A 25988-nucleotide genomic window follows, 5' to 3' on the forward strand; every position below is an offset into this window, starting at 1 on the left:
TAAACTCAAAATATGAAAATATTTGTGTACCAATGACTCCTCCCTCTCTTTCAACTGAAATGGTGATTTTCTGTACCATTAGTGACAAGTTTAGCAGCCGGGTTCTAGCACTGCTGCCTTCCTCTACATACAATTATTTCTAGTAAGTGAATTTTGTATTAATGCAATGTCTGCTTTTAGATACAACTATTTAATTATTTACACAGAATAAGGCTGTTCATTGATTGTTTCCTAACTCCCTCCTAACATTTCATTTGAAGGAGCGTTTCAGAGAACTGAGCTCAAATCACACTGGAATTAGTTGGAGCACATGTAAATTCAGGGCTTGTAACAGACATAAAATGGAGCTTCTAAGTGTTACTGCTGTCTTCAATTGGCTTAAAATAAACTGGAAAATTTGATAAACATCTTTAAAAAATTAAGAAACATCCTGTTCTTCATCAGTGTTTTGAACACTGTACAAAAGCTGGTGCTGGTCATTCAGAGAGATAAAAATGCAAAATAAAAATCAAAAAATACAATATTGAATTTGTAAGGAATATTTCTTAAAAGAGTATGAATAACATAAAGAGAGCTTTTCTTTACTTCCATCAAAGTGAAGCACAGACCCACTGCTCACCTGGTGAGAGAAGCAAGCTGAAAATTCAGCTTTTCTGGGTGGGTTCAATTATGCAGTCCTGAGCCACAGAGGAACGCTAAATAAATAGCTAAGGCCCTGTAGTGAGTATTGTCACATAGAAGTGAAAGCGCAGACAGGTATGCAGAATGCCAATTAGCTATACAATAACTGGGCCAAGTCAAAAATTAAGCAGTAGTCAAATACTTGCTAACTAAATGGACTTCAAGAAAGCTTTTTCCACTCCTGAAAGCTGGGTCTTACATGTTTTCTCCTAACCAGCTACTAGTTGTCACCGAGGAAAACACCCGTAATTCAACAATTGAAACACAATCACCATCTTCAATTTTCTGAGAAACACCCAAACTATACCTCAGGATGCTGAGGAAAGGAGGAAAACATAGTTATCTAAAAAGTCAGATAACAATATGGTTAATTTGTTAAATGGCAGTTTATTCTCTGCTAAACAAAGTCTAGTATGTGTAAGAGCTGGCAAAAAAACCCTGCAACCCCACCACCACCACACCCTCCCTCCAAAGCTTACAATCAACACAGAATTCTCATTAGAGCTAGAAGTTGAATTTAAAAAGACAATTACCTCCATTTATAAAATATTTGCAGTCAAGTGTTAATTAACTATATTGCCCAGACTCTCATTTTCAAAGCCACGTACAGGGAATAATCCTCATTTAAAAAAAAAAAAAAAAAAATCTGAAAAATGTGAAGACCGCACTTAAATTTTTGCCTTTTTTTGGGGGAGGGGGGTAGGCAGATAGGCGGAAGAGAGTGAATGAGCATTCTTTTCAAGAATAATGTCTACACAAAGTGAAGGCAGCATGGTTCACCAATTCAGAGCCAGAGGAAAGACTAGAAGCAGAACACAAAGACACTGGACAGAAGAATGGAGGACTCTTCTGTGGCTGCCTGGCTGAAGGAAACCTACTTAGTCTGGACTCATGGCAACCTAGGATACAAAAATCTCATAAACAACAGGGCATTTGTGCATGTAACTCCCTGTACACTGCTCTGAAAATTCATTTTGCAGAGTTTTTTTTTCTCCCTCTCAACTCTTACACATGCACACACTGCACTGCGTGTTAGTAGCTTTCATATCCATTTAAATGCTACAGCCAAGAAACACTGTGCACATTCACCAGCTCTGCTTTTCTGAAAGAGGCTGAGAAATTGGCATCTAGTCCAAAGGGACCATATTACAAAATATTTAAAGAGGGATTGAAAGGCCATGCACCAAAATGCCAAAAACCCAATGAAGCCAAACCTGTTAAAGAATGTTGTTTTGTGCAGTGCAAGAAGATAAAAAAAATAAACATGTACAAACTTTAACTCTCTTTGGCTTAAAACTTCGGGCCTTATTTGACCTATATTGCGTATTTTTAAACTGAGGTTGTTATTTTTAGAACAGTTCTGAATTAAACCTTTCAAAAAAAAAAAGTGAAAAGAAAAGCTGATACTAATACCTTTGGGGTTAGGCATTTTGGCCATTTTAGTCCTGGCATTTTTCCACCAAATTCCAAAATAAATAAACAAATAAATTTCCTGAAATGCAATTTGGACATCCCCATTATCTGAATTAAGTTGATACAACGAAAGAGAGAACTGCTTAACAAACCTTGACTTTTATGAATGCACAAACTTCAGGATTTGCTACTCTGGGTTATTTATAGAATACTACTTTGAGATTTGCTCACTAGAGTTTATACTCACTTTACAGCCAAAGAAAAGTGGAGCAAGTTGAAAGCACAAAACTAATTTATTTTTAAAAGTTTTATAACATCTGTTAAAACAAACTACAGCAGGGTTTTAGGCTGCATACTTATTACCAGAAACCTTGCCTGAGTGGGGAAACAGTTTTTAAGCACGCCAGTAAAGATACTCAAGGCACTATACTCACCAGTATGAATCTTCTCATGCCTCTGTAGCAGGTACTTCTGTATGAAACGCATGTCGCACTGACTGCACTGAAATGGTTTTTCACCTTGAACAATATAATTCCACATCCATAAGTTAATAACTACACACTGTTGTTTCTGATAACTACTTTTGAGGAATATTAAAAAGTCTATTAAAAAACCAGCATCTGAGCGAATTCCAAAAATACTCTCAATACCAAAAAAACATTAGCCTTACTAAGTATATGAACTGCAGAATTCTCTCCATGATCCTAAGAGTCACATTAAGACTAGCACGGAAGAGTGATCTGAAATGGCTGTAATTTCCTCACAAACAAGATCAATCATGATGCTGGTATAAGACTGCATTCAGGATACTGGCAAGCTATTATAATAGTAAGTACCTTTTTCACTTCTCCGAACCAGAGAGATACCTCATCAGGCAAATAAGCAGCCGGAGCACATTTTACAAAGGGGTCAATTTTGGCACTTAGGCTACAAGTCAACCCATTACTTTCTGATAAAGAAAGAAAAGAAACCTTGTAAACAGTTAGGTCTTCAGTTTATTAAACATATGTTGATTTTTTTTTTTCTGGTATTCTTTTGACACTTTGGTGCATGGAATCTCTAAGCTTAGATGCCAAGTTAGCTACACTCTTAAAACTGAAATTCGCATAGAGCTGAAAACATTCTTAACATAAGTAAACAACTCTTTATATAGTAGAAAAGACAAATTTGAAGTCAAGCAGTACCTGTATGAATGAAGACATGTCTCTGTAAATGGTAGTTGGTTCTAAAGGCAGCATTGCAATGCTCACAAACATGAGATTTGTGGGTTTTCGGACCAAGTGATCCATCCTCATTTATTGTAAGGATCTATTTTAAAAAGAGTAAAATTTGTTCTCACACTACCCTCTAAAGATGTCTTATTAACTACAAAAAAAAAAACATTAATTTTTTCGATACAGAAAATTTAAATATTGCAGGTAAAACAATGCTAATTTCTACAAAGCTACGTGTTACGCTTTTAGTACACATTTCCAATTGCAGTCCAATCCAACTTGTGTCTCGTTGAGTATTAGGAGGTATTTCAACAGGACGGAGACAAAAGCAGCTCATGGAAAATCAGCTTAGAGCTCCCCTATTCACAGCTGAGTCACTTTATATGCTACTGTTTACTTTGTCCGTCTGTTGGAAAGGATGCAAAGTAACCAAACCACCTCTGGGCACTGAACCATGGATAATCATGTTTTAAAGCAAAAGTGAAAAGTTACATTCTTTTTTCAAATCACAACTGTTAATGTTTGCTAAAAGGCATTAAAACTTATCCAGGATAGTCATACAAATTATCTACATCTACATAATACCAACAGTCTCGGAGACAAAATTATATTTTAAAAACCACAACCCCAAAGCCAAACAACCAAGAAAATAACATTATTCTTCTTGTCTTTCAAGTTTTTCACTCAATAAAATATTGCTCTCTCAATATACACATTAGAGCATTTCTTTGATGAATTCAACTTGCCATACTCAATTGCTCTGCTGTCAAACAAAGCTGCTATTTTAATATAAAGTTGAAAAAACTTAAATGAAAAGAATTGCACCATATCTATCTTATTCAATAAAGCTCATCACAGGTTTTCTCTAATTTGTCAAAAAGAAAAAAAAATAAACCCCAAACTCTCTACTATCTCTGGCAAGAGAATAAGAAAACCCATAAACAAATTACATTTCCAAAAGTCTTACTTAACTGGAAACATAACTATACAGAAAAGCTTAAGCAACCTTAAGTAAAACAGTTTAGTCCCTTGTTATTAACAAAAAATAAAAGTCTGCTGGGGAAACACATCTGCAATTTGATTAGCTACAATGTTTAGGTTTTATGATAATGACAGTGATGAGAAAGAGAGAGTCAATAACTGAAATAGTATCTCTACAATAGCAGCAAATACTGTAGGATCTACTTAAACAATTTTTAATTCTGCTGCATCAAAACTCAGCATGAGTGAAAGTCTTCAAGCTAACAAATTCTTGTGCATTCACTCTGAAGGACAAGCACATTCATACGTTCGTAAGATTGGTATGCTACAGCTCCAGTAAGTCACAGATACAGACAATTATAAAAACTCTGTTCTGTAACAACGTACAGCTAATGAAACACTGACTGGTTATTTAAAATAAATTTAAATACACGTTATGAAATGTTTTTCATATATTATATTGAAATTTTAAAATAATTGTGCAGAAATACACTTAATTTCACAGTTATCCTAAACCTAGGCTCTTCTACTACATCCATTCATTGTACCACCTCTTAAATGAAGAAAGTTAACTTTGCCATAGCAGTTTTCCTAATAAAAGCAACAAAAAAGCATGTGTGCGTGCATGCCTGTGGGTATGTATGTGCACTTGTGTTTGTGTGCATGGAAGAGGGAAAGGTAGACAGGATTCATAAAAGCTACTGACTTTTTATTTATATGATGACTATATCAATATTAAACAAAATTTTAAATGTTTCAGTATGTTAATTGACTTCCATTTGTAAAAGTCCCAGCTGCCGTTTGGATGGAAAACTCAATCCCCTTACTCTGGGAATGCTAACTTAAACTGCAGTAGGCTCTCACCTATGTCAGTCCTTCAGCTTCTTTCTGCCTTTCTACTCTGACAAGTTTGAAAAAAGGGGAAGAGAGACTTAAAAAGAACCTGTTTAACAATTCTCCTGATCATTTTTCAATCTTCTGTCATCTCAAAAGACTAACGCTGCAGATAAGGAGATAAAAAGGAAGCATGCAAGTATATGTCTGTAGAAAGAGGGACATGTGCCTCTCCTACCTTGCAGTGTTTCCATGGAAGTGATCTGTGGAGGTACTCAACCTACATCTCCTTTTCTATCAAAGGGAGAAGCATCTTGATGCACAGGATTTGGAACCTGCTTCCACATCCAATCTGAAACAACTTCTCAACTTTCCAAGGATACTACAGCTGCACCCTAATTTGACAGTGCTTTGAGGAGGACTGAGGGGCCCCCTCCCAGGCCAACAAAAAGGAGGTTTTGGAGTTTTTCTTGGTGTCAAGGTGAGTCTTCCTTCACTGTATACACAGTCCGGGTTGATTTCAGAGTAGGCTTATTTTAATGCTGCTGTGTGATCATACATAACTGATTTTTGCCTATCAGAGCAGCCTGTATATGTTCTGTTTTAAGTCTGAAGTTTAATACTGATTTGGGGAATTACTAGAAGATATAACATTGCTACCTCATGAGGTGAAATGATTCTGGTTTTATCTGAAGTGCGTCTCAATAGAAGAAAATTGTTTTCAGACATACAGGGATACATATTCTTCATGAATGGATCTACAAAACAAATTTTGAAGTAACAAACCAGCAGCTATGGTAAGAATCTTTTGATACAAATAAATACATATATGAAGATGATTATGACCACAGGAATATTCCCTACTGGTAAATTATTTTATATATATTAGTAAACTTTTTAGAATTTTCAAAACTACCATTTTAGATTTATTTTTAAAAACTTTTCACTACTATGCATGAAGCATATAAAATTACCAGGCTCACAGAAAAGCACAACTATTATTAGATAGATACAGAGTAATGATTTATAAATTGTCTACAAAGCTACTGACTCATAATTTAAAAAAAAAAAATATTTGGAGAGAGAACTGCCTGGAGAGACAGATGTTAAAATATGTCAAGGGTTCATGTTGCAAAAAGAGTTCAAAGAAAAACACTGTTATATCAGGTTTTGTTTTGGGTCTCTGGTGAACTTCAGAACTGCATCTTTACTGAGCAAACAAACAATTTTCAGCCTAACTACTTCAAATGCTAATGAAATTAGTCATAGTCAACCAAATCTTCAGGTTCTTTTAATCTTGGTTTTGCCAAATCAATGTCTTACTTTTGCTGGTGAACGCTGTTTTCTTTTCTTCTTTTTCTGCAAATCTACTGGCTCTCGTATTTGTTTTTTGTCTCGTTTCTGTTGTTCAGATGCATCAGTAAAGGTAATTTCTTGCTTTACACTGATCTGTTAAGATACCAAGTGCCAGTTTCAGGTAAGGTTCTCACTACAGAAAAGCAATTTTTCAATTTTAGAAGATGACAAACTGCTGAAACAGAAAACCTTTTACTAAGGGAATTATCTTGTGGCTTCATTCTTTCAGGAATTTAAGTGAAAGGAATAATAAGTATCTTAAATAAAAAGGGCATAGTTAATTTCTACAGTGACATTTTGATGTATCCTTTCATTCATCTCCCAAAGTCTTTTTTCCTTCTGACCTGTGGTGATTTTGAGATCAGTTCTTATATTAAAATCACTTCCATCTGTAAAACCATTCAGTTTTTCATACCTATTTTACTTTAGTCCGTGTGTTGTCAATGCAAGATTTAACGGAATAGTTTATTGTATATTTAAGACAGAAGTATTTTTTAAGAAAACAAGGATAGTGCTAATGAAGTTTTTTTCCAAAAAATAATCTCATGTAAACTTTAATAAAGAGCATGATACTCTTACGTTTTTCTAATGCCTGAATCACCTGGTCTACAGCTAACAGAGTAGTGTTTTAACAATGCTACCTTTCTAAAGGTTATTCTTCGTATATAAGGCTATCTACATTTAAAGTCCTGGTAAGTATCCTTTACGTTTGAAGGGTAACAGTGATGATGTGCTGCATTACAGACAGATGCTCTGTTTTCAAAAAGGAAGTCATCTATATTCTCTCTGGGAAAACTGAGGTACACCTTCTATGAGATATCAAGGAGGGGCATATTTATGGTTATGTATGAAGTGTCACAGTCCAACCTGCAGTGTGAATGCAAGTGCTAAGCGTCCACATACTTGGAAAACATACAAGATGCTTCCTATAGCAGAAGAAACTAAATAGCACTATGAACAGCATAAACAGTATGCACCTTTTAATAATGCTATTTATTCTGGTTTGTAGTTACCCTTGAACATTAAATATATTTAAAAGAGCACATTTTAACGCATTAATTCTATGGTAACAGCCTGCTTATAAAATATTTATAAAACAGATACTTAAAGATTATACTTAATTGGCAAAATTTATCCACAGCCAGAGGCAAATGACATTTTCATAAATAGCATCCATTCATAAATATTGTGATAATCAAAATCCAAACAAGCAATTAATAGATTCTTGCCAGAGTAGGATTAGACTACCAGATCAAGCTTCCTAGTAATTTCTCCAATATTTCACAAAGAAATTGCTTACAGGGACATTAACAGCATACTGCAGCCCTGGAGGAAGTCTATCTTGCGTATCCATGTCATCGTCATTTTTTACCGTCTCCTCATGGACCATGAGTTCATCGTGTGAAATCATCTCTTGCTGTCGAAGTTCACTTTCCTGTAACACTTCGTCTGTCGCAAGAATTTCTTGGTGTGCCATAGTCCGATCTTGAAGCACTGCCTCTTGCCGTTCTCCCGATACTCCAGACTGGTCAGATACTGCACCCATCCCTACCATAGCCCTGGATGACTGCATTTGGTCTATGCCACCACATTTAAGAAATAATCCTCCCAGCTTGTCTTCAATGTTCATTCTTAAGTGCAATAACCTACAAAGAAAGTTTTAATAGTAAACATCTACAATTGGTGCTCTTGCTTAAAATTTTTTTACTTAAAAACATTTTATAAGAACTCAATCAGTACTCAACATACACACATGCACTCCTAAAACTGATACCCAAATAAAAGCAAAAAGTTGGGTATCTTGGTTCAACATGAAAAGATTCTCCTTTCACACACATGCATGTGTACACAATTGAACACTTTCAAATAAAAATTTTCAAATCAAAGTGCATTCTGATTACTGGCAAAATTCTGGTAATTAAATGATAGCTAATTCCTCTTTCTCGTTCCTTAGAAACCGTTTTTTTTCCTGCGTGTCCTTTTTACTCTGTTCCCTTTTTCCATTTTTACTGTCCTTTACAAATGCCTCTTTCATATTGGTCCTATTCTCCCTACATCCTTGTCCTTTAAGTGCCCTTTCACTGCTGCTACCCCAGGGCATACTGTAGTTGCTGGGACATCTTAATATCCACAAGTGAGAGAAAACTGGGCTGCATCAAAAGCAGCGTGGCCAGCAGGTTGAGGGAGGGGATTCTGCCCCTCTACTCTGCTCTGGTGAGACCCCACCTGCAGTTCTGCGTCCAGCTCTGAGGCCCTCAGCACAGGAAAGACATGGACCTGTTGGAGCGGGTCCAGAGGAGGGCCACAAAAATGATCAGAGGGCTGGAGCACCTCTGCTATGAGGACAGGCTGAGTTGGGGCTGTTCAGCCTGGAGAAGAGAAGGCTCCAGTGAGACCTTATCGCAGCCTTTCAGTACCTGAAGGGGGCCTATAAGAAAGATGGGGAGCCTGTTGCGATAACACAAGGGGTGATGGTTTTCGACTAAAAGAGGGTCGATTCAGACTAGATATAAGGAAGAAATTTTTTACAATGAGGGGGGTGGGACACTGGAACGTGTTGCCCGGAGAGGTGGTAGATGCCCCATCCCTGGAAACGTTCAAGGTCAGGTTGGATGGAGCTCTGAGCAACCTGATCTAGATCCCTGCTCACTGCAGGGGGGGGTGGACTAGATGGCCTTTAAAGGTCCCTTCTAACCCAAACTATTCTATGATTCTATGAAAATGCAACTTTCTGGCTAAAGGTATATGTCAAATAAAGACTATAGAGAGATCAAATCTGTTTATAAAAAAGGCATTCACTTTCACACCCACTAAGCACGAGCATTGGTCAGGAAATATGAATTCCAGTCATGAATAGCAATACCATTACATTGACTTATGGTACACAGACAGACATAAAATCGTAATATTCCAATAAGTGTCATGACATTATTAATTGGTTTTTAACATAGGGCAGCAGGCTGTTGTGAAGCCGGAAGTGGCAGCATCTTCTTATTCTACTTATTATTATATATGCAAGACAGTCCTAAGACTCTCCTTCTCCTTGGCATATTGGATGTCCTGTCACAGCAGTCAGCCTCCTTCACCCTATTCCCAGGTCCATAACTCCTACCCATTCCACAGTGCTCTGGCCTGCTCCTTCAGACAGACAGACATCCTTCCTCCATCCCTCTATCTTCCCCCAGCTGGAGGGCAAAGGCTATACAAAGGCTACAGCAGACACAAAAATGGGAGCAGAGGCACAGCGGAGTGGGACAACACAGAGCAGGCTTAGCCAAAGCACAAGATGGGTATCTTGGGGAGTGTTACGATAGCATCAGCACCTTTGATTTTGATGCATTCAGAATCATGATATAGATGTGATGTTGGTATACTGCTAGTCATCAGCTTCAAATTCTTTTCCCCTAAGAGTGCAGCATGGTGAAAGGCTCCATCTCCACTCAAGTTTTAAGTCAGAGGCTATGCTTCTTTCCCTGCAGCTCTCAATGACAACTCATAACCAAAGAAATCAAGTCCCTCTGCCAAGAACCAGCACGGCCATCACCCTGCAGAACTGCACCTCTATAACCCCCTGCCAGTTTAACAGCCTGTCAACATGCAAAAAGACTGGATCAAACAAATGTACATGAAATGTTTAAATTTCAATTTTCAGTTTGATCCATTTGATCACTTTCCAAATCATTTTCTTCACCAGGAAAACCTTCTGAAAATTCTCCATGTATCTTAAACATTTGTGAAGATTTGTTTATACCAAGCTACACTGAGTTTGCAAAATAAATAGTGGTCTTTCTTCAGGTGAGAACCTGGAGTACTTGGTAGGAATGCAAGCCACCAGCAGAAACAGCTGAAAAATATCCCCAAGTTCTCCTACATTACGCTTTGTTCCAAATACTATTAGTTCTTAACATTCTGAAAGTAAAATTCACTCAATTTCTTAAAAAAAAAAGAAATAAACAAAGAAACAAACCAATCCACCACACACCCCAACAAATAAAAAAGAAAAAAGCCCATTAGCACCATCTGGTAGCAACTCATGTCATACAACCCAAAAGTGAAAGAATATTTATCCCTATTCTCTGTCGTGAGAGGTTCTAAATTTCTGAATATATCATGGAAAGGCTGACAGACAGGATGGTCTGACTTCTCTGAGTTTCAGATATTTAAAAGGCACGCCAAAGAAAGAAGCTTTTCAGTCAATTAGATATTTATTTTTTTTTTTTTTTTAGTAAGCCTTCCTCTGCTGGAAGTCAGGACAGTCAGAGTCACCAAGCTAAATCTGTTTATATATGACAATGTCATCAAAATTTTTAATATTCTTCCTTCCTACATAAAAAGCACATTCTAGGGATCAAAAAAGCCTCTGACAGGATGAAAACATGGCAAAAATTTCTGTTCAGAACATTCACGCTTGCAATTTCTCCTTTTTTGTTCTTCTGCAATTCTAACGTAAAGAAGTTTGAAATCTTACTCTTGATTTTCACAGCATCTGTCTTCAAATACAGACAACAATTCCTTAATGCCTTGAGCAGGCTCAGGTAGTGCTAGGTGACAAGTTTACTCCCAAGATAATCCACTTTATAGTAAAAGAACGAGATTTCATGTGTCTTCAAGGGGAAATGCACATCTGGTATGCCGCACAGCCACCTGCAGACATTATACAATCCATGAAGTATTTTTTGGAGGTAACTGGGAAACCATACTGATAGTTTCTCAGCAATAACAAAAACAAACAAACATTAAAAAAACCCTGGCACAGCACTAAGGCTGTGTTTCTTCCACCAATGCAGATCTCCCAGAGAGATCTTGCAACAACATCCTAAAAGAAAAAAATGAGGATGAATTTATCATCTTATCGGTGTGGAATATCCTGTGTCAAGTAAGAAATGTGAGAAGGAACTGAAGTTCTTCAGAACCTGTCTCCCATGGAGCCATTATTTGATAAGAGATGGCGCAAAAGATCTAAGGTTGAGACTGGTTTCTTAGGTAGGGCATTTTAACTATGCAGCGTGAGAGAGAGCCTCCAAGGAAGACAAGCAGATATATTTATTAATTTCAGCCTTTATCCCAAGTTAATCCACACTTGGGGTACATCTCACAGATTGTCATCCACTATGCTTTTGTTCCACACTACAGAAATGTGACAGCATAAGCTCACTGCAGAGTCTTTAAAGGAACGACATGGACAGGCACTAGAATACAAGAACTCAAGATGCTGAAACACATTCAAGGGAGAAGAAACAGCATCAAGTGTGAGAACACAGTGGCCCTATAATCTGTCTGCTCAAGCCACTGACGAAAACAGCACAGAAGGTTGTTCCACATGGAGGATACTGCCTTAAAGCTCTGAAATTAGGTATGAATTGCGGAAATCCTGGATTTAAAGCTATTTCCTGGCAGGAAGGTAGGCAGGCAAATGCAGATAGAGAGCCTGAGTGTTTAACAGTGCAGAAGAGCCTGCTCCTCTCACCAACAGAGGCGGGAAGACTCGTGACATGCAGAATCTTAGGACAGCTGGTGAGATACAGCAGCTGCCCAGAAGACAGGCTAGCAGTGTACTGGTGTTTATTGGTCTTGTTAGTTCTCTCAGTTGCCAAGGATGTGGAAGCTTTTTCTTTCTCACCCTGACCAGTAGGCTTAGTAAAGTCACACAACCGAAAGCACTCAAGTTGTTTTCCAGTCATGATCTTGAGTCACATCAGAAGCTGGTACAGCGAGTGTACTGCTTATTAAATCAGGCTTTCAAACATCAGGCTTTTCATTGAAAAATAATGAAAACTCATAGTGTTCGGCTGCATATTCTAGAGTGATGAAATGCAATGTAAATTATATGACACACAGGCACTATTTTAAAATGAAGAACCACAAAAAAAAAAAAGAAGCTATTACTCCAAACAAAAAGTATCCCAATTGCAATCAATTCAGTAAAACACGTATAATTTGTCAACTGACACCTTTTGGCTCACGTAAAAGGAATCTTATCATTTAAATGGAAGATGAGAAGTGTTCTTTAAAGACTGACAGTGTGATAAAGAAAATGTAAGTTAAAAGCATTCAAACAAGCTCGCTTTACGAAGAATGCAAAGATTAAATAAATGCTTTAAGTGCAAGAGGCATCTGTGAAATAAAGATCAACTTATTTTGAGACTATTTTGAGGAAAGCTACAACAATACAAACCACATACTAAACACACACAAGCACGTTTCTTGGCATAAAACATTGTTATCCTTATTGCAGAGAAGTTTTCCATGGCATTTCAGAACTTTTATTAAGCTTCACCGAATAATCATATGATTTTTCTTTGAATATATGGTTTCTCTACATACTGAGAGGAAAAAAAAAGCTGTCAACAAAACCTTTAAAGTATCCATTTTGCCTGGTAGAGGTTCTCCAAACCTTTACTCTAGGCAAAGCATTTCACAAGACACATCTCCAGGCAGAGCTTCCTGGGTATGCACACATTTTGGGGGAGAAGGAAGGGGAAGGGGAGGGACAGCACGGAAAAGGTCTCAGCAGTTCACCCCAGCACCTTCTCTTTTCACACAGTGCTCCACAGCTGCTTGCAGAACATCCACAGCCAGTGAACCATGTTGCTTCATTTCAAAAACCTGCTGCTAGGCCAAACCCTACGGCAGTACTTCAGGAATATTCATTTCAGTAACCCTGACATCAGTTTTTCCAAAGATTACTGGTGCAGTGAGTTGGAGAGTGAAGTGGTAAAGACAATATTCCTAATTAAAGAAACAGACATTTAAACAAAAATGTACTAAATGAAAAGTGTGACAACCTTTTTAATTCAGAATCAAAAATTAAAATACAATTAAGAGAAAACATTAATGGATTTTAACAGTCTGCTGGGATGGTGGCGGCTATGAAGAAAAGCTGAACAGAGACCCTGAAGGAAAGTGGCAGACCTTGTTAGCTACCAGAGTACAACACATGGTCCAGCTCTTTTTCTCCACTTTGACTGATGGTGGGTAAGGGTTATTCTGTCTTCTCCCTTCTTTTCTTAAGCAAGTAGTAAAGCATTATTTAATTTAATGAGCAAGTACCCAGAGATGCTAATTGGGTTCACTTTAAAAATAAAATTCATATGTGCCGTACTGGGTTGAGTTTCTGTAGTTAGGATTTAAAAGATTATTTATGAAAGACAAAAAAAGAAAATATGCTTAAGGATTAGTAACAGACAAAATATGAAAATCATCTGCATTTTAATATCTGTTTGTAGAACAGAACTAATTTAACGATTTTGCTCTGTTTTTTAAAGTAAGATGGACTTTTTCTATTTGTCAACAATTTCCTGAAAAAGTCTTTGTTGTTTTAAGACTACTTTTTTTTTTTTAAGCATTAAAAAGCAGGATTTGCTACTTTCTATATCCATATCCCACTCCACTTCTTTCCCATATTAACTTCTCCCTGTTTTTCCCAGGCAAAATAGAATGAAAGGTTGAAGGAGACAGGAAAATAAAGTCTGTCAAAATTTAATTATTTTTCTGGGTTAAACCTTAGGTTCCTCTGAAGGATTCTAACAAAGACTTGACACAGGAATACTACTTCTGCATACTCCCTTTGACCGTATTTTCTAAGATTCAACAACCCAAACACATGAGCCAGGATGCCCCAGAGCAATTCTAACATGCCTTTAGCAACTCCATACGGTTCTGACAAAAACATCTACCTCCGAGATTCCCCTCACAAAAGCTGAGGCCGAGCTCAATTCAAGGTATTAAATGGTTTCAGGGTAACCTTACACTGGAAGTAGCCCGATGACATTATTTTAGTTCCACATTTTTGGAAGTCTGTTTTTGTTTAAGGTAAGACAAGGCAAACATCCTAAGGAACAAATACCTGAAGCTACAGAGGATGTGGTAGGAATGTGGGCAGGTACATATTTTCTTCCACAACAGCCTTTGGAAGAACGAGCGCACGCTGGGCCCAAACAACAAACTGTATAAAGGCTACTAGTGCAAAATGTACGTACAATAAACTTTAAAAACATCAATCTATGGAAATCCCTGAGCATATTTTGCTTCTTAGGGCTCATCTCTATGGTCATACTACAACAATTTGTGCTAAACTGCAAACTTAAATGAATATAATGTATATAAATCTACAGAACTTCCTAAGTGAACATTCTTTTTCTAGGACAGAATTGATTTTTTTTCCTTCTCTATTTAGTGTAATTCACTTTGGAATTACACTTTTCATTTTTGAATTAAACCTGTGGAAAGGTTTAAGCTAAATGAAAAAAGCCAATCATTATGCAATCAGAGCAGTTTTACTAGCATTGCTAATAAAAACTTTCAAAGCAGACGAACTCCTACAAAATGCAGCTACAACTGAGACCCTACTAGATTGCTACCGTGCCAAGAGAGGTTCACATTCTTCTACCAGAAAGACTAAAATAAATCCATTATGAAATTCAGATAGGGAAGCAAACAACCAAAAGGCCATTCCAATGAGACATTTGGTGTGTTTTCTTATTTGGAAAAGGTCAACCCAACTCTCAATGATACAACTGCAAGAAACAATCTGCTACACGGGCTCCCTGCCTAGAGAGGTAGTGCCCTGCACCTCTGCCCCGCTTAGACCTTCTTGTTGCCTTCACTGGGTTGAGCACAGCACTGTGCAACTAAGGAGCTGGACAAAACCGTACCCCCCAGAAAAGCCACTAGCTTTCCTCTGGATCAGTAGGGCTGGGCAGGCAGGGTGTACAGGAGACGGACAAGTGGAGAAGCAGGGAGGAGGGAAAAGGACCGCTCCTTTCAGCAGTGGTCAGCGGTGAGATTAGATTAAAGCATGTTGTGAAACCGCTCCACAAGCGCAATGTACACACACAAACGAACAAGTTACAGCTGCCGCGCAGACATACCTAACAGCTCTGCCAAATTTAGATCAGGGGAAAAACGTATATCTACATTCTCAAATGCTTTCTTCCTAAAAGGAAGTAAAAAAGTCACAAATAATTCTGCAATTCCTAATGCAACATGGCCTAACAGCATATTTAAAACTAGTTACGTTTAAGAATTACCATGAATAAAACTGCCATCAACACAATCCTCTCCAAAAGAAAGAAAAAATTAGAACTTGACAGGTTCCTAACGTCCACATAAAAACCCTATCAGACCATGAAACATGTTCAGTATTTTCACATCAGAAAATGTATTTATTTGCACTACTAAAATATGGATATAGTCCAATATAAAAGGAAACACAGCCAGCTTTCACAATATCAAAAGTTCAGTTTTTAACATATTGCAGAAGCCTGGAAAGTAAAAAATAATACCCTACTTAATGGTACTAAATAAAGAACATTAAATAAAACCATCTCTTTTCCCTACTCAAAAAACAAGTCATAGCTAAAATAAAGATTTTGAAATTAACACACAAATGTTTGTAAGAATGAATTAAAATGTGTTGACTTGCAAAAAAGAAAGTAATCAAACATAAATCCTTGTGAAAAGGTTCACAGATCATAAAATTAACACATTCTGAAATGTAACATATGATACAAAGCACTCTTAAGACTTGTTGCACAGTTATTTCTAAACACTCCATGTTGCTGAACACATGCCAGTACAGGGCCTGATCCCACAAAGATTTACCCTCATACTGAGCTGTGAGTAGTCCTATTACAATCGACAGGATTATTCACAGAAAATCTACTTATCGTGCATAAAATTATCCATTCGTGAAAATCTTTGCCACCTTGCTTATCCTAAAATCAGCATTAGATCATCTTCTAAAATCAAACGTCCGTATCGGAAAGCTTTTGATACTACATTAACAAAGCCACAGTTACACATCAAAATGCACAGGAATGTCACCAGTGTAGCAAATATACTTCAAATATTCCAAAAATCACAGGCAATGCTACTTTTTATCTGGGAAAAAAGCCCACTGATTTTGTGGCATTAAATTATAAACTACTAGAAAATAGTTAATTTTGAGAATTTATATGGTAATTTCTACCAGTGGACAGTTAACCCCAAAAGAACAATGCAAAATTTCTGCCCTTACACTATGAAACTCAGGCACTCAAAAGTGCTCACTCCAGAGACTTCTGATGAAATTCATATGCAGGACAGAAAGCACTACACATGACTAAGGCTAGCCAGCAGCTTCTAAGTACTTCTAGTTGTTTATAACTTCAGTCCAACTAGTTCAGATCTTGTGGAATTTCATGCCTCAAGCTGAATCGTTGTAAAAATATTTCAGATCATGTATCAAATATTTTTTTCATTTGATTTTGATAACAGGGCAGTGATATGACGTAGCTGAGCCAACCTAACAGCTGTGGATGTTCTGCTCCCTCCTCCTAGCTGTCAGAGTCCACTCTATCTTTCGTGCCTACTCTGATGCTCATATAAAGACATACTGGTTTGTAGATTCCACCAGCCTGGCAATTTTTTTTTTCCCAGTTACTAATTTTCTGCCAGGTTAACTCACTGACTGGATTTACCATAAAGACAGTGTGTCAGAAGCAGCTCAAAACAGGGTGCAGGAGTGGGCCCTTCCCTGTTCAGCATTCACAGCCTAACTGTCTCAGTCCATCTCATATAATTTCACCCTGAAAATAAACAGAAAAGAAAAATATGTTGCTTTTTAAAAACTGTGATTTCTTTTTTTGACAAGCCCTTAAATTCCTTGGGTCTCACCACTCCTCTGCTATCTGTGTAGCAGTATCTGTGAAGCATCTCTTCTCATCACTAGCACTATGCTAGCGTTGTTTCACAGAAGATGACAACCTGCTGTTGCTATCAGTTACCCTACCGGCCCAAATGGCAAAGGTTATACATATATGTATGTATAACACAATTTCTGGTGTTTCTTTCCAGATTGCTTTTTAAAAATCCTTAAAACATTATACACTAAAACCCCTGGGAAAATAAAAGAAGTTGCATGCAAACATACAGAGGTTTCAGGGACTACCACGACTAAGGTACCTTGGTTCATCATAATTCGCCTCTGTAGCCTACTGGCACTGCGATTTTTTTTTTTAATAAAAAGAGCGCACGTGTGTGTGTGTGTGTGTGTGTATCTTTTTCTACAAAGCACCATTTCCTTCAGCACACTGGATGGAACTGCTCCATAGAAATAGGTGAGAATAGCAAAACAGCTTATAATACCCTTGCTCCATTTGTTGCCAAGGGCTGAAACGTGTGTAAATGAGACATAGAGAGCAGGAAAAGAAAGTCAAGACCATTTAAGCTGTTGAATGCTGTCTTGCAAAATAGGATCCTATCCTTGATCCTGCCAGAGATCTTACACAAGTCTACACAAGCCATTTCTACTAAACTTTTTTTTTAAAATAGGTGATCATTTCCTCACTTTCTGGGTGCTTACTCTGACATGTTTGGGTCAGATTTGCCCTAAATGCTGAGTACTCAAGGCTGCAATTAAATCAACGACAGCAATACTTTGAAAATACAAAGATGAACGCAATGCTCTATGTTATTTTTTTTAAAAAAAAGCTCTTAAAGAGCTCAATAGACATCCACACCAAACACTAATTTTCATCTTACTCCCAGGCATCAATTCTCCAGCCATAAAATAAGAAATCCATTTCATTTCCCTGAGGCATAGTGAAATACTTGTAATAATAAGCAACGTTCAGAGATCACAAGGGTGAACTAATCAGTTTACTGTGTGCTCGTTCCTGCAGCCAGCACAGCTCCTGAGGGGAGAAGGTGGCACACTTAAGATGGAAAGGTAAGCCCACATCAGTTACTTAGGTAACTGCTGTGAGAAGGCAGGCAAAAGGGGTCTGGCCTCTTCTGGGACCTAATCACCTATGAGAAAGCGCAACCAACCAGGAGGTTTCCAACTACCATAGAGTAGCCACTTTGGTGGAGAATCACTGGAGGAATGTGGGCACACAGATGCAAGACTGTCATCAAGAAAAGGTAAGCACGACAGTAAGACTGAAGAGAGAAACGCAGGTTACCACCATGATGTTGTAACAGAATTGTAAGAGATTTGCTTTTCTTCTCATCTCTGCCACTGCTCTTGGGCAAATGTGTTATCTTGGCAAATCATTCCCTGCCCCGTATTTCCACTTCCTTGCCTCCAAAACAGGGCCAATGACCCACCTAGGATTTAGGTGTGAAGTGCCTCACAAACCTACTGATAACTGCTACAGAAATTTCACAAAGAAATATATTCATTCTGCCTTCAGAGCAGGATTAAGCAGAGCACAGTAAGAGAACACACATTATGCAATGAGAAGAAAGTAAATTACACAGCAGCTGCTTATTCAATAAGTGGCATGTATCCTGTACGTTCAATAAGGTAGGAGCTTCTGGGGCGGGGGAAATACTGTGCTCATGCACCACGAAAGACTACAATATAATATTAAAGTACAATATATTAGTAATAGAGTGATGTACATACACTTACGATGGCAAAATTAAGGTGGTACAGGTAAAGCTCAATGCTGCAATTTTAACATTTGTGTGCTTGACTTATACCTGAAACTATTCTTTTAAGAGCATGCTTTTCTTGTCTGTAATATCTTTACTTCAGCTTCACTGTTAACTAAAAGGCCGTGTACATGCATCAAAGAAAAATAGTAATTACCGAAAAATTCAAGCCAATTACTTAATAAGTCTGTGTCAAAATAACATTAGACAATAAACTAGCAGAAGTACAATCAAAAAGGTACTGATCCAACAGATTTGAAGTTAGCAGCAAAAGCAGTCTCAGAGATTCTGGAAGACATCCCTCATTTACACACATGACAGCGTAAGGAAAACTTTCAGGAAACTACCGACAGTAATCTAAACCATAGGTGAGAAGGACATAGATAACGGATACAAAACAGAACTTACGGAGCACAGGCAATATTTCTAGATCTTACTTCAGTATCTGAAAGCATCATTTCAACACGGGCGCTCAGGTGGTGAGGGCAATGCAAGTGTTTTAGAACACAGGAACTATTCTCCTAAGTTACAATTTCAATTTTGGGACATCGGCATGCACAAAGTACACATTTTTTCCCCTAATTTCATTACAGTGACATTTTTTGTTACAAGGTTACATTCTGTGTAACATTCAGAAACAAGTTCTGATAAATACCCTTGGCTCTCTGTAGACTAACTTTTCACATAGTGGTACTGGCAAGGAACTTTTTCCCATTTAAATCTGCTGAGGAGGCAGTGTCATATCGCAGAGTAACTTTATTTTTAATGTATATTTATTGCATTTTAGCTGTGTTTCAAACATACCCTTCACCTACACATGGAACAGTAACCTCAAAAAATCCAATTAGTCCGAAACATGACAGAATGAACACCTCTTTAGTGAAAGATTCACTGCAGGCAGACCAAGCAAATCCTACGCTTCTGTATTGTTTTTCAAACACCACAGTGTTACCTTCAGTGGCCATCTTTCAAAGCCACCAGTTATCTGGGCCAGAAGATTTAAAAGAGCCCTCCCTAAACCTCAAAGACATAGATCTCGGTTGACTGCTTCATTCCACTCCTCAAACGACATAGGTCTACCCTATCTACAACAAAAATAAAGGCCTTCAGGGACCTATTCCACAAGACTAATACACCTAGCAACTGAAAATTACGAAACTAAACATGAAACATAGAAAATAAACTACTTCAAGCACATAAATAAGCTTATCTGCTTCACTTTGCTAACATAAACACAAGGCAACACACACATAACACAGCCAATGGAAAAAATAAGCCCATATAATAATCCCCTGAAGAAAGAAAAAGAATCACAGATGACAGTTACTAATCATAATGCACAAGACATTTCCATAAGGTGTTTGGACCCTTCAGGTATGACAGCTGTGTAAGAATGTAAAAACAGTGAAGCGACAATAATGTAGGTACCCTTAGAAGCAGCATCTCGGGCAGTATGTTCTGGTGGTAGCCCTTTCTTTCTTTTAAAGCATGATGAAAAACAAGGAGCAGAGGATCTTGCAGTGCTCCATCAGGGAGACCACTGACCAACAGTGAACAACAACAACAAAATCTACCACTGTTCTTCAAAGTATTCAACCAGTTATGAACTGGGCACCAAGGAACAATTTTCATCAGCAGAATCAGAGATTGTGTGGCCTAACCAGCACTCTGTTACAACAGCATCAGGACAGTATCATGCGTCTTCATCAAGAATAAACAGAGGAGTCAGCACATAAACGGACACGTGTTAGTATTTAAAGACAGTATGGAATCAGCCAGAGGGGAAAGGAGTAGAAATAAACTCTAAATTCATGGAAGTGAGCAACTAGGTCACTTTCTCAAAACCCACTCTTGGGAACATAAGCATGTTACAGAACACGTAAATTTTGTGAGACAACAAAGAAGTTTTTTAAGAGTACACTTCTGTACAGTTCAGGGGTTTTTCCACATTGTTGCAACAAATGCACCACCTCCCTATTGATAACCAACATTTGTGGTCAGATAGATTAAAGCAACTAAGAACTGTTCCTATCATGCTTACATAAAATTCCAGAATTGTAAGTCAGCGTCTTTTAATCTGGCTGATCCTCGGGGAAAAAAAAAAAGCCAAATCAAGTAACTATTAAATCCAGTGTGCTTCTGCAACGTATCCTCTTCAAAAGACTATCCACAACCCCAAGAAGCGCTTCCAGGTAACTCTTCACCTTGATACTCCGAGAACAGCATGAACAAGGAATCCCGCTGGCTTCTACCACATACCTCAAGGTGATTACTCCTCATTACAGTTTTACGTTTCTCAAACAATTTTAAAACACTTAAGCCCATTTTCAGATCAAGGCAAGCCAAAACATGAGATGTCTAGAAGCCATTTAATAACAGCAATAATAACATAGATATCCTGGCCCATTAACTAACATTGAAAATAATCCAAAAAATAAAATTCAGACTTCTCAAGATTGTTCCCTCCTGAATAAAAAGATTGGGGAAACTGGATTCTACCTCAACGACTTTGGTACCCTGCAGCTAATTCTCGCTAATTAAGTGCTAGAATACACTAAAACAGAAATTCAGATTGATCAAAAGATATGATTCATGTTTATAATAACTCCTGTAATTATTAGGAACAAAAATCTTGAAGGTTCTTGATGCCATTAACTCACAGGCTAACAATTAAAAGCTACCATCACAAACAGGTCTGAAATTTCTGAGAACCAATAGTTAAATAACTTCACGATGAAGCCAAGTCTTAGTGAAATACATTCTATACAATCCACATTACTAAGCAAGCAGGGAACCAACCTGTAAAGTAAGAAAATATTCTTACAGGATTCCAGTAAAAGAAAAACCCAGCATGTCCTGTGTTTACGGACTGCTTTCCAGGAACTATTTTCTCATCCAACCATGTTAAGAGTCTCAAGTCCTCAAGCCCTCAACCAGCTGATGCAGCTGCACTCACGCAGGTTCCCTCAATGCGCTGATGTCTCCCGCAGGTAACAGGGCAACAATTTCAGGCGCCCAAGATGCAAGCGCTGGAGCTGAGACCGCTTTGCTGAACTTGTGTCCAACCAAAGAGAGGAAATGAAGATTTGCCCAAAATTACAGCAAATTTTAGGCATGTAACCCGTAACTGCAACATACTCCATGCTTCCTGGCTATGCAGCTATACACTCATCACCAGCACAACTGTGGAAAGCCCCACGCCTGTCCCATAAGGAATGTAAGCCGGGGATGACACCAAGACTCACTAGACAGCCAACTACAGGGTCATGCAAAAAACTGAGAGGTTAGGTTTTCTGTCAGCTTGTCCTTTTACATTACTGTTCCTTGAAAAGTGACAGTAAACTCACACTTCAAGCTGCCTCATCTTTGATCCAATAGAGCGTATGTAACACTGAGTATAGGTTCCTAACACAGAATCACAGAATCACAGAATGTCAGGGATTGGAAGGGACCTTGAAAGATCATCTAGTCCAATCCCCCTGCCGGAGAAGGATAGCCTAGACCATATCACACAGGAACGTGTCCAGGCAGGTTTTGAATGTCTCCAGAGAAGGAGACTCCACAACCTCTCCGGGCAGCCTGTTCCAGTGTTCGGTCACCCTCACCGTAAAGAAGTTTTTCCTCATATTTAAGTGGAACCTCCTGTGTTCCAGCTTGCACCCATTGCCCCTTGTCCTGTCAAGGGATGTCACTGAGAAGAGCCTGGCTCCATCCTCTTGACACTTGCCCTTTACATATTTATAAACATTAATGAGGTCACCCCTCAGTCTCCTCTTCTCTAAGCTAAAGAGACCCAGCTCCCTCAGCCTCTCCTCATAAGGGAGATGTTCCACCCCCTTAATCATCTTTGTGGCTCTGCACTGGACTCTCTCTAGCAGTTCCCTGTCCTTCTTGAACTGAGGGGCCCAGAACTGGACACAATATTCCAGATGCGGCCTCACCAGGGCAGAGTAGAGGGGGAGGAGAACCTCTCTCGACCTGCTAACCACACCCCTTCTAATACACCCCAGGATGCCATTGGCCTTCTTGGCCACAAGGGCACACTGCTGGCTCATGGTCATCCTGTTGTCCACTAGGACCCCCAGGTCCCTTTCCCCTACGCTGGTCTCCAACAGCTCTGCCCCCAACTTGTACTGGTACATGGGGTTGTTCTTGCCCAGATGCAGGACTCTACACTTGCCCTTGTTCTCTTTCATTAAATTTCTCCCCGCCCAACTCTCCAGCCTGTCCAGATCTCTCTGAATGGCTGCGCAGTCTTCCGGCGCGTCAGCCACTCCTCCCAGTTTTGTGTCATCAGCGAACTTGCTGACAGTGCACTCTAATCCCTCATCCAAGTCATTAATGAATATATTGAATAGAACTGGTCCCAGAACCGACCCTTGCGGGACTCCGCTAGACACAGACCTCCAACTGGACTCTGTCCCATTGACCACCACTCTCTGGCTTCTTTCCTTCAGCCAGTTCACAATCCACCTCACTACCCGATCATCCAGACCACACTTCCCCAGTTTAGCTGCGAGGATGCTGTTGGAGACCGTGTCAAATGCTTTACTGAAATTGAGATAGACCACATCCACAGCTTTACCATCATCTATCCACCGGGTAACATCCTCATAAAAGGCTATCAAGTTGGTTGAGCAAGACTTCCCGTTGGTGAAGCCATGCTGAGTGCCCCTAATGATCCCCCTATCCTTGATGTGCCTAGAGACAGCACCAAGGACAAGTTGTTCCATCACCTTTCCGGGGATGGAGGTGAGGCTGACCGGTCTATAGTTACCCGGGTCCTCCTTCTTGCCCTTTTTGAAGACTGGAGTGACATTCGCTTTCCTCCAGTCCTCAGGCACCTCTCCCGTTGCCCACGACTTAGCAAAGATGATGGAGAGTGGCCTAGCAATGACTTCCGCCAGCTCCCTCAGCACCCGCGGGTGCATCCCATCAGGGCCCATGGATTTATGGACGTCCAGGTTGCTTAATTGGTCCCTGACCCAGCCCTCATCTACCAAGACAGATTCCTCCTCTATCCTGACTTCTTCTGAGGCCTCAGAGGTCCGGGGCTCCTCAGGACAGCCTCCAGCAGTATAGACAGAGGCAAAGAAGGCATTCAGTAACTCCGCCTTCTTTTTATCCTCTGTCTCCAGGACCCCCACCTCATTCATCAGTGGGCCTACATTGCCTCTAGTGTTGGCTTTACCTGCAATGTATTTGAAGAAGCCCTTTGTGTTGTCCTTGACCTCTCTTGCAAGGTTTAATTCCAAGGAGGCCTTAGCTTTCCTAGTTGCCTCCCTACATCCTCTGACAACAGACTTATATTCCTCCCAAGTGGCCAGCCCCTCCTTCCACGATCTGTACACCCTCTTCTTCCACTTGAGTTTGCCCAGCAGTTCCCTGTTCAACCATGCAGGTCTCCTGGTACCCTTCCTTGACTTCCTACTTGTTGGGATGCTCTGGTCTTGAGCTCGGAAGAAGCAGTCCTTGAACGCTAACCAACTATCTTGGGCCCCCTTACCTTCTAGTACCCTGTCCCATGGGATTTCCCCTAGCAATTGCCTGAAAAGGCCAAAGTTGGCCCTCCTGAAGTTCAGGGTTGTGATTCTGCTAGCTATTCTGTTCCTGCCACATGAGATCCTGAACTCTACCATCTCATGGTCACTACAACCAAGGCTGCCCTCAACCTTCACCTCTTCAACCAGACCCTCCTTGTTAGTGAGGATAAGATCCAGCAGCGCTCCTCTCCTAGTTGGCTCATCCACCATTTGCATCAGAAAGTTATCATCAACGCACTGGAGGAACCTCCTGGACTGGGGATGGCTGGCTGAGTAGTCCTCCCAGCAAATAACAGGGTAGTTGAAATCCCCCACGACAACCAGGCCCTGTAATTGCGAGACTGTTCTCAGCTGCCTGTAGAAGGCCTCATCACCCTCCTCATCCTGATCCGGTGGCCTGTAATAGACACCCACAACAGTATCACCCCTGCCAGCCTGCCCCTTAATTCGCACCCACAAACTCTCAACTCGCTCCTGATCTGCCCCTGGACAGAACTCAATACATTCTAGCTGCTCACTCACATAAAGAGCAACTCCACCACCTCTCCTTAGCGGCCTGTCTTTCCTGAACAGGACATAGCCATCCATGACCACATTCCAGTCATGCGAGGCGTCCCACCAAGTCTCTGTAATTGCCACTAGATCATAGCCCCCCGACCGAACACGGATTTCTAACTCCTCCTGCTTATTCCCCATGCTGCGTGCATTGGTGTACAGGCATTTCAGGGAGCGCAGAAACAGGCACCAGAAAAGCTTGAACATGCCTGGTTTGCATGATCTGCTTTTAACTATCAGATTAAGACAAGCCCGCTGGTTTTGTCTACAAATTGCCACCTATCCTACATATTCAAGCAGTACACCGTGACAACTAGATGTTCATCCTCTGCATGCTCCTTTTCTCTAAACTATTTCGTTCCCCCTCCCAATCTCTTAATTTCATGTCAGGTCTAAATAATGGGTGATCATAAAAAAAATACATTTTAAACACATAAAAATTCTTTTCTACGAGTCATTTAAAAAGAAAACTTCATATTCTCTACAAGAAAAAAGCAACATTAAACCTAAGTAGCTTTCCTTTACTTCCTTATACCCCCAACAATATAAGCTTTCCCGATCCCCAGAACACAATCACATAACTTTCACATCTTTTTGCTGACCCAGACGAAAATTCATCACAGAGTATAACTGTCAGGTTCACCAGGCACAGAGGAAGCTCCTGAGAACAGCAGCCTAATAAAGCTTTCCTCCTTGAGGGATGACGGCAGTCTTTTTCCCATATGAATGATTCATTTTTGTTTGATATTGTTAAAGTAATATTCACACAGGGCACCTTCACACTAGATTTTACTCAAAAAAAAGGGCTATAAGGTCAAAACATAAGTTGAAAACCAATATTCCACAGACACTTCTAGAAAATCTGTGAGTGATTGTGGTCTAAAATAATTGTATCACATCTTGGTACCCTGAGGACTGACCACCTCCCTCTACAGTTGATCTGCTGTGGTCATTACAAAAATTTTCTTCAAGGTAAAAAGTGTAAGATTAC

General features: G+C 39.4%; 1 protein-coding gene across 1 annotated transcript in view; it reads right to left on the minus strand.

The window, feature by feature from the left end:
- ZNF148 (zinc finger protein 148) overlaps positions 1-25988 on the minus strand; it is a 41813-nt gene that overhangs the window by 9682 nt on the left and 6143 nt on the right. The window contains 4 exon segments of the mRNA XM_068407817.1: positions 2529-2612; positions 3279-3402; positions 6447-6572; positions 7780-8125. Coding sequence (XP_068263918.1) covers positions 2529-2612; positions 3279-3402; positions 6447-6572; positions 7780-8109 — 664 coding nt within the window. The 5' untranslated portion in view covers positions 8110-8125.

The sequence above is a fragment of the Nyctibius grandis genome, chromosome 9 (genome assembly GCF_013368605.1).
Source record: "Nyctibius grandis isolate bNycGra1 chromosome 9, bNycGra1.pri, whole genome shotgun sequence".
NCBI lineage: Eukaryota > Metazoa > Chordata > Aves > Nyctibiiformes > Nyctibiidae > Nyctibius > Nyctibius grandis.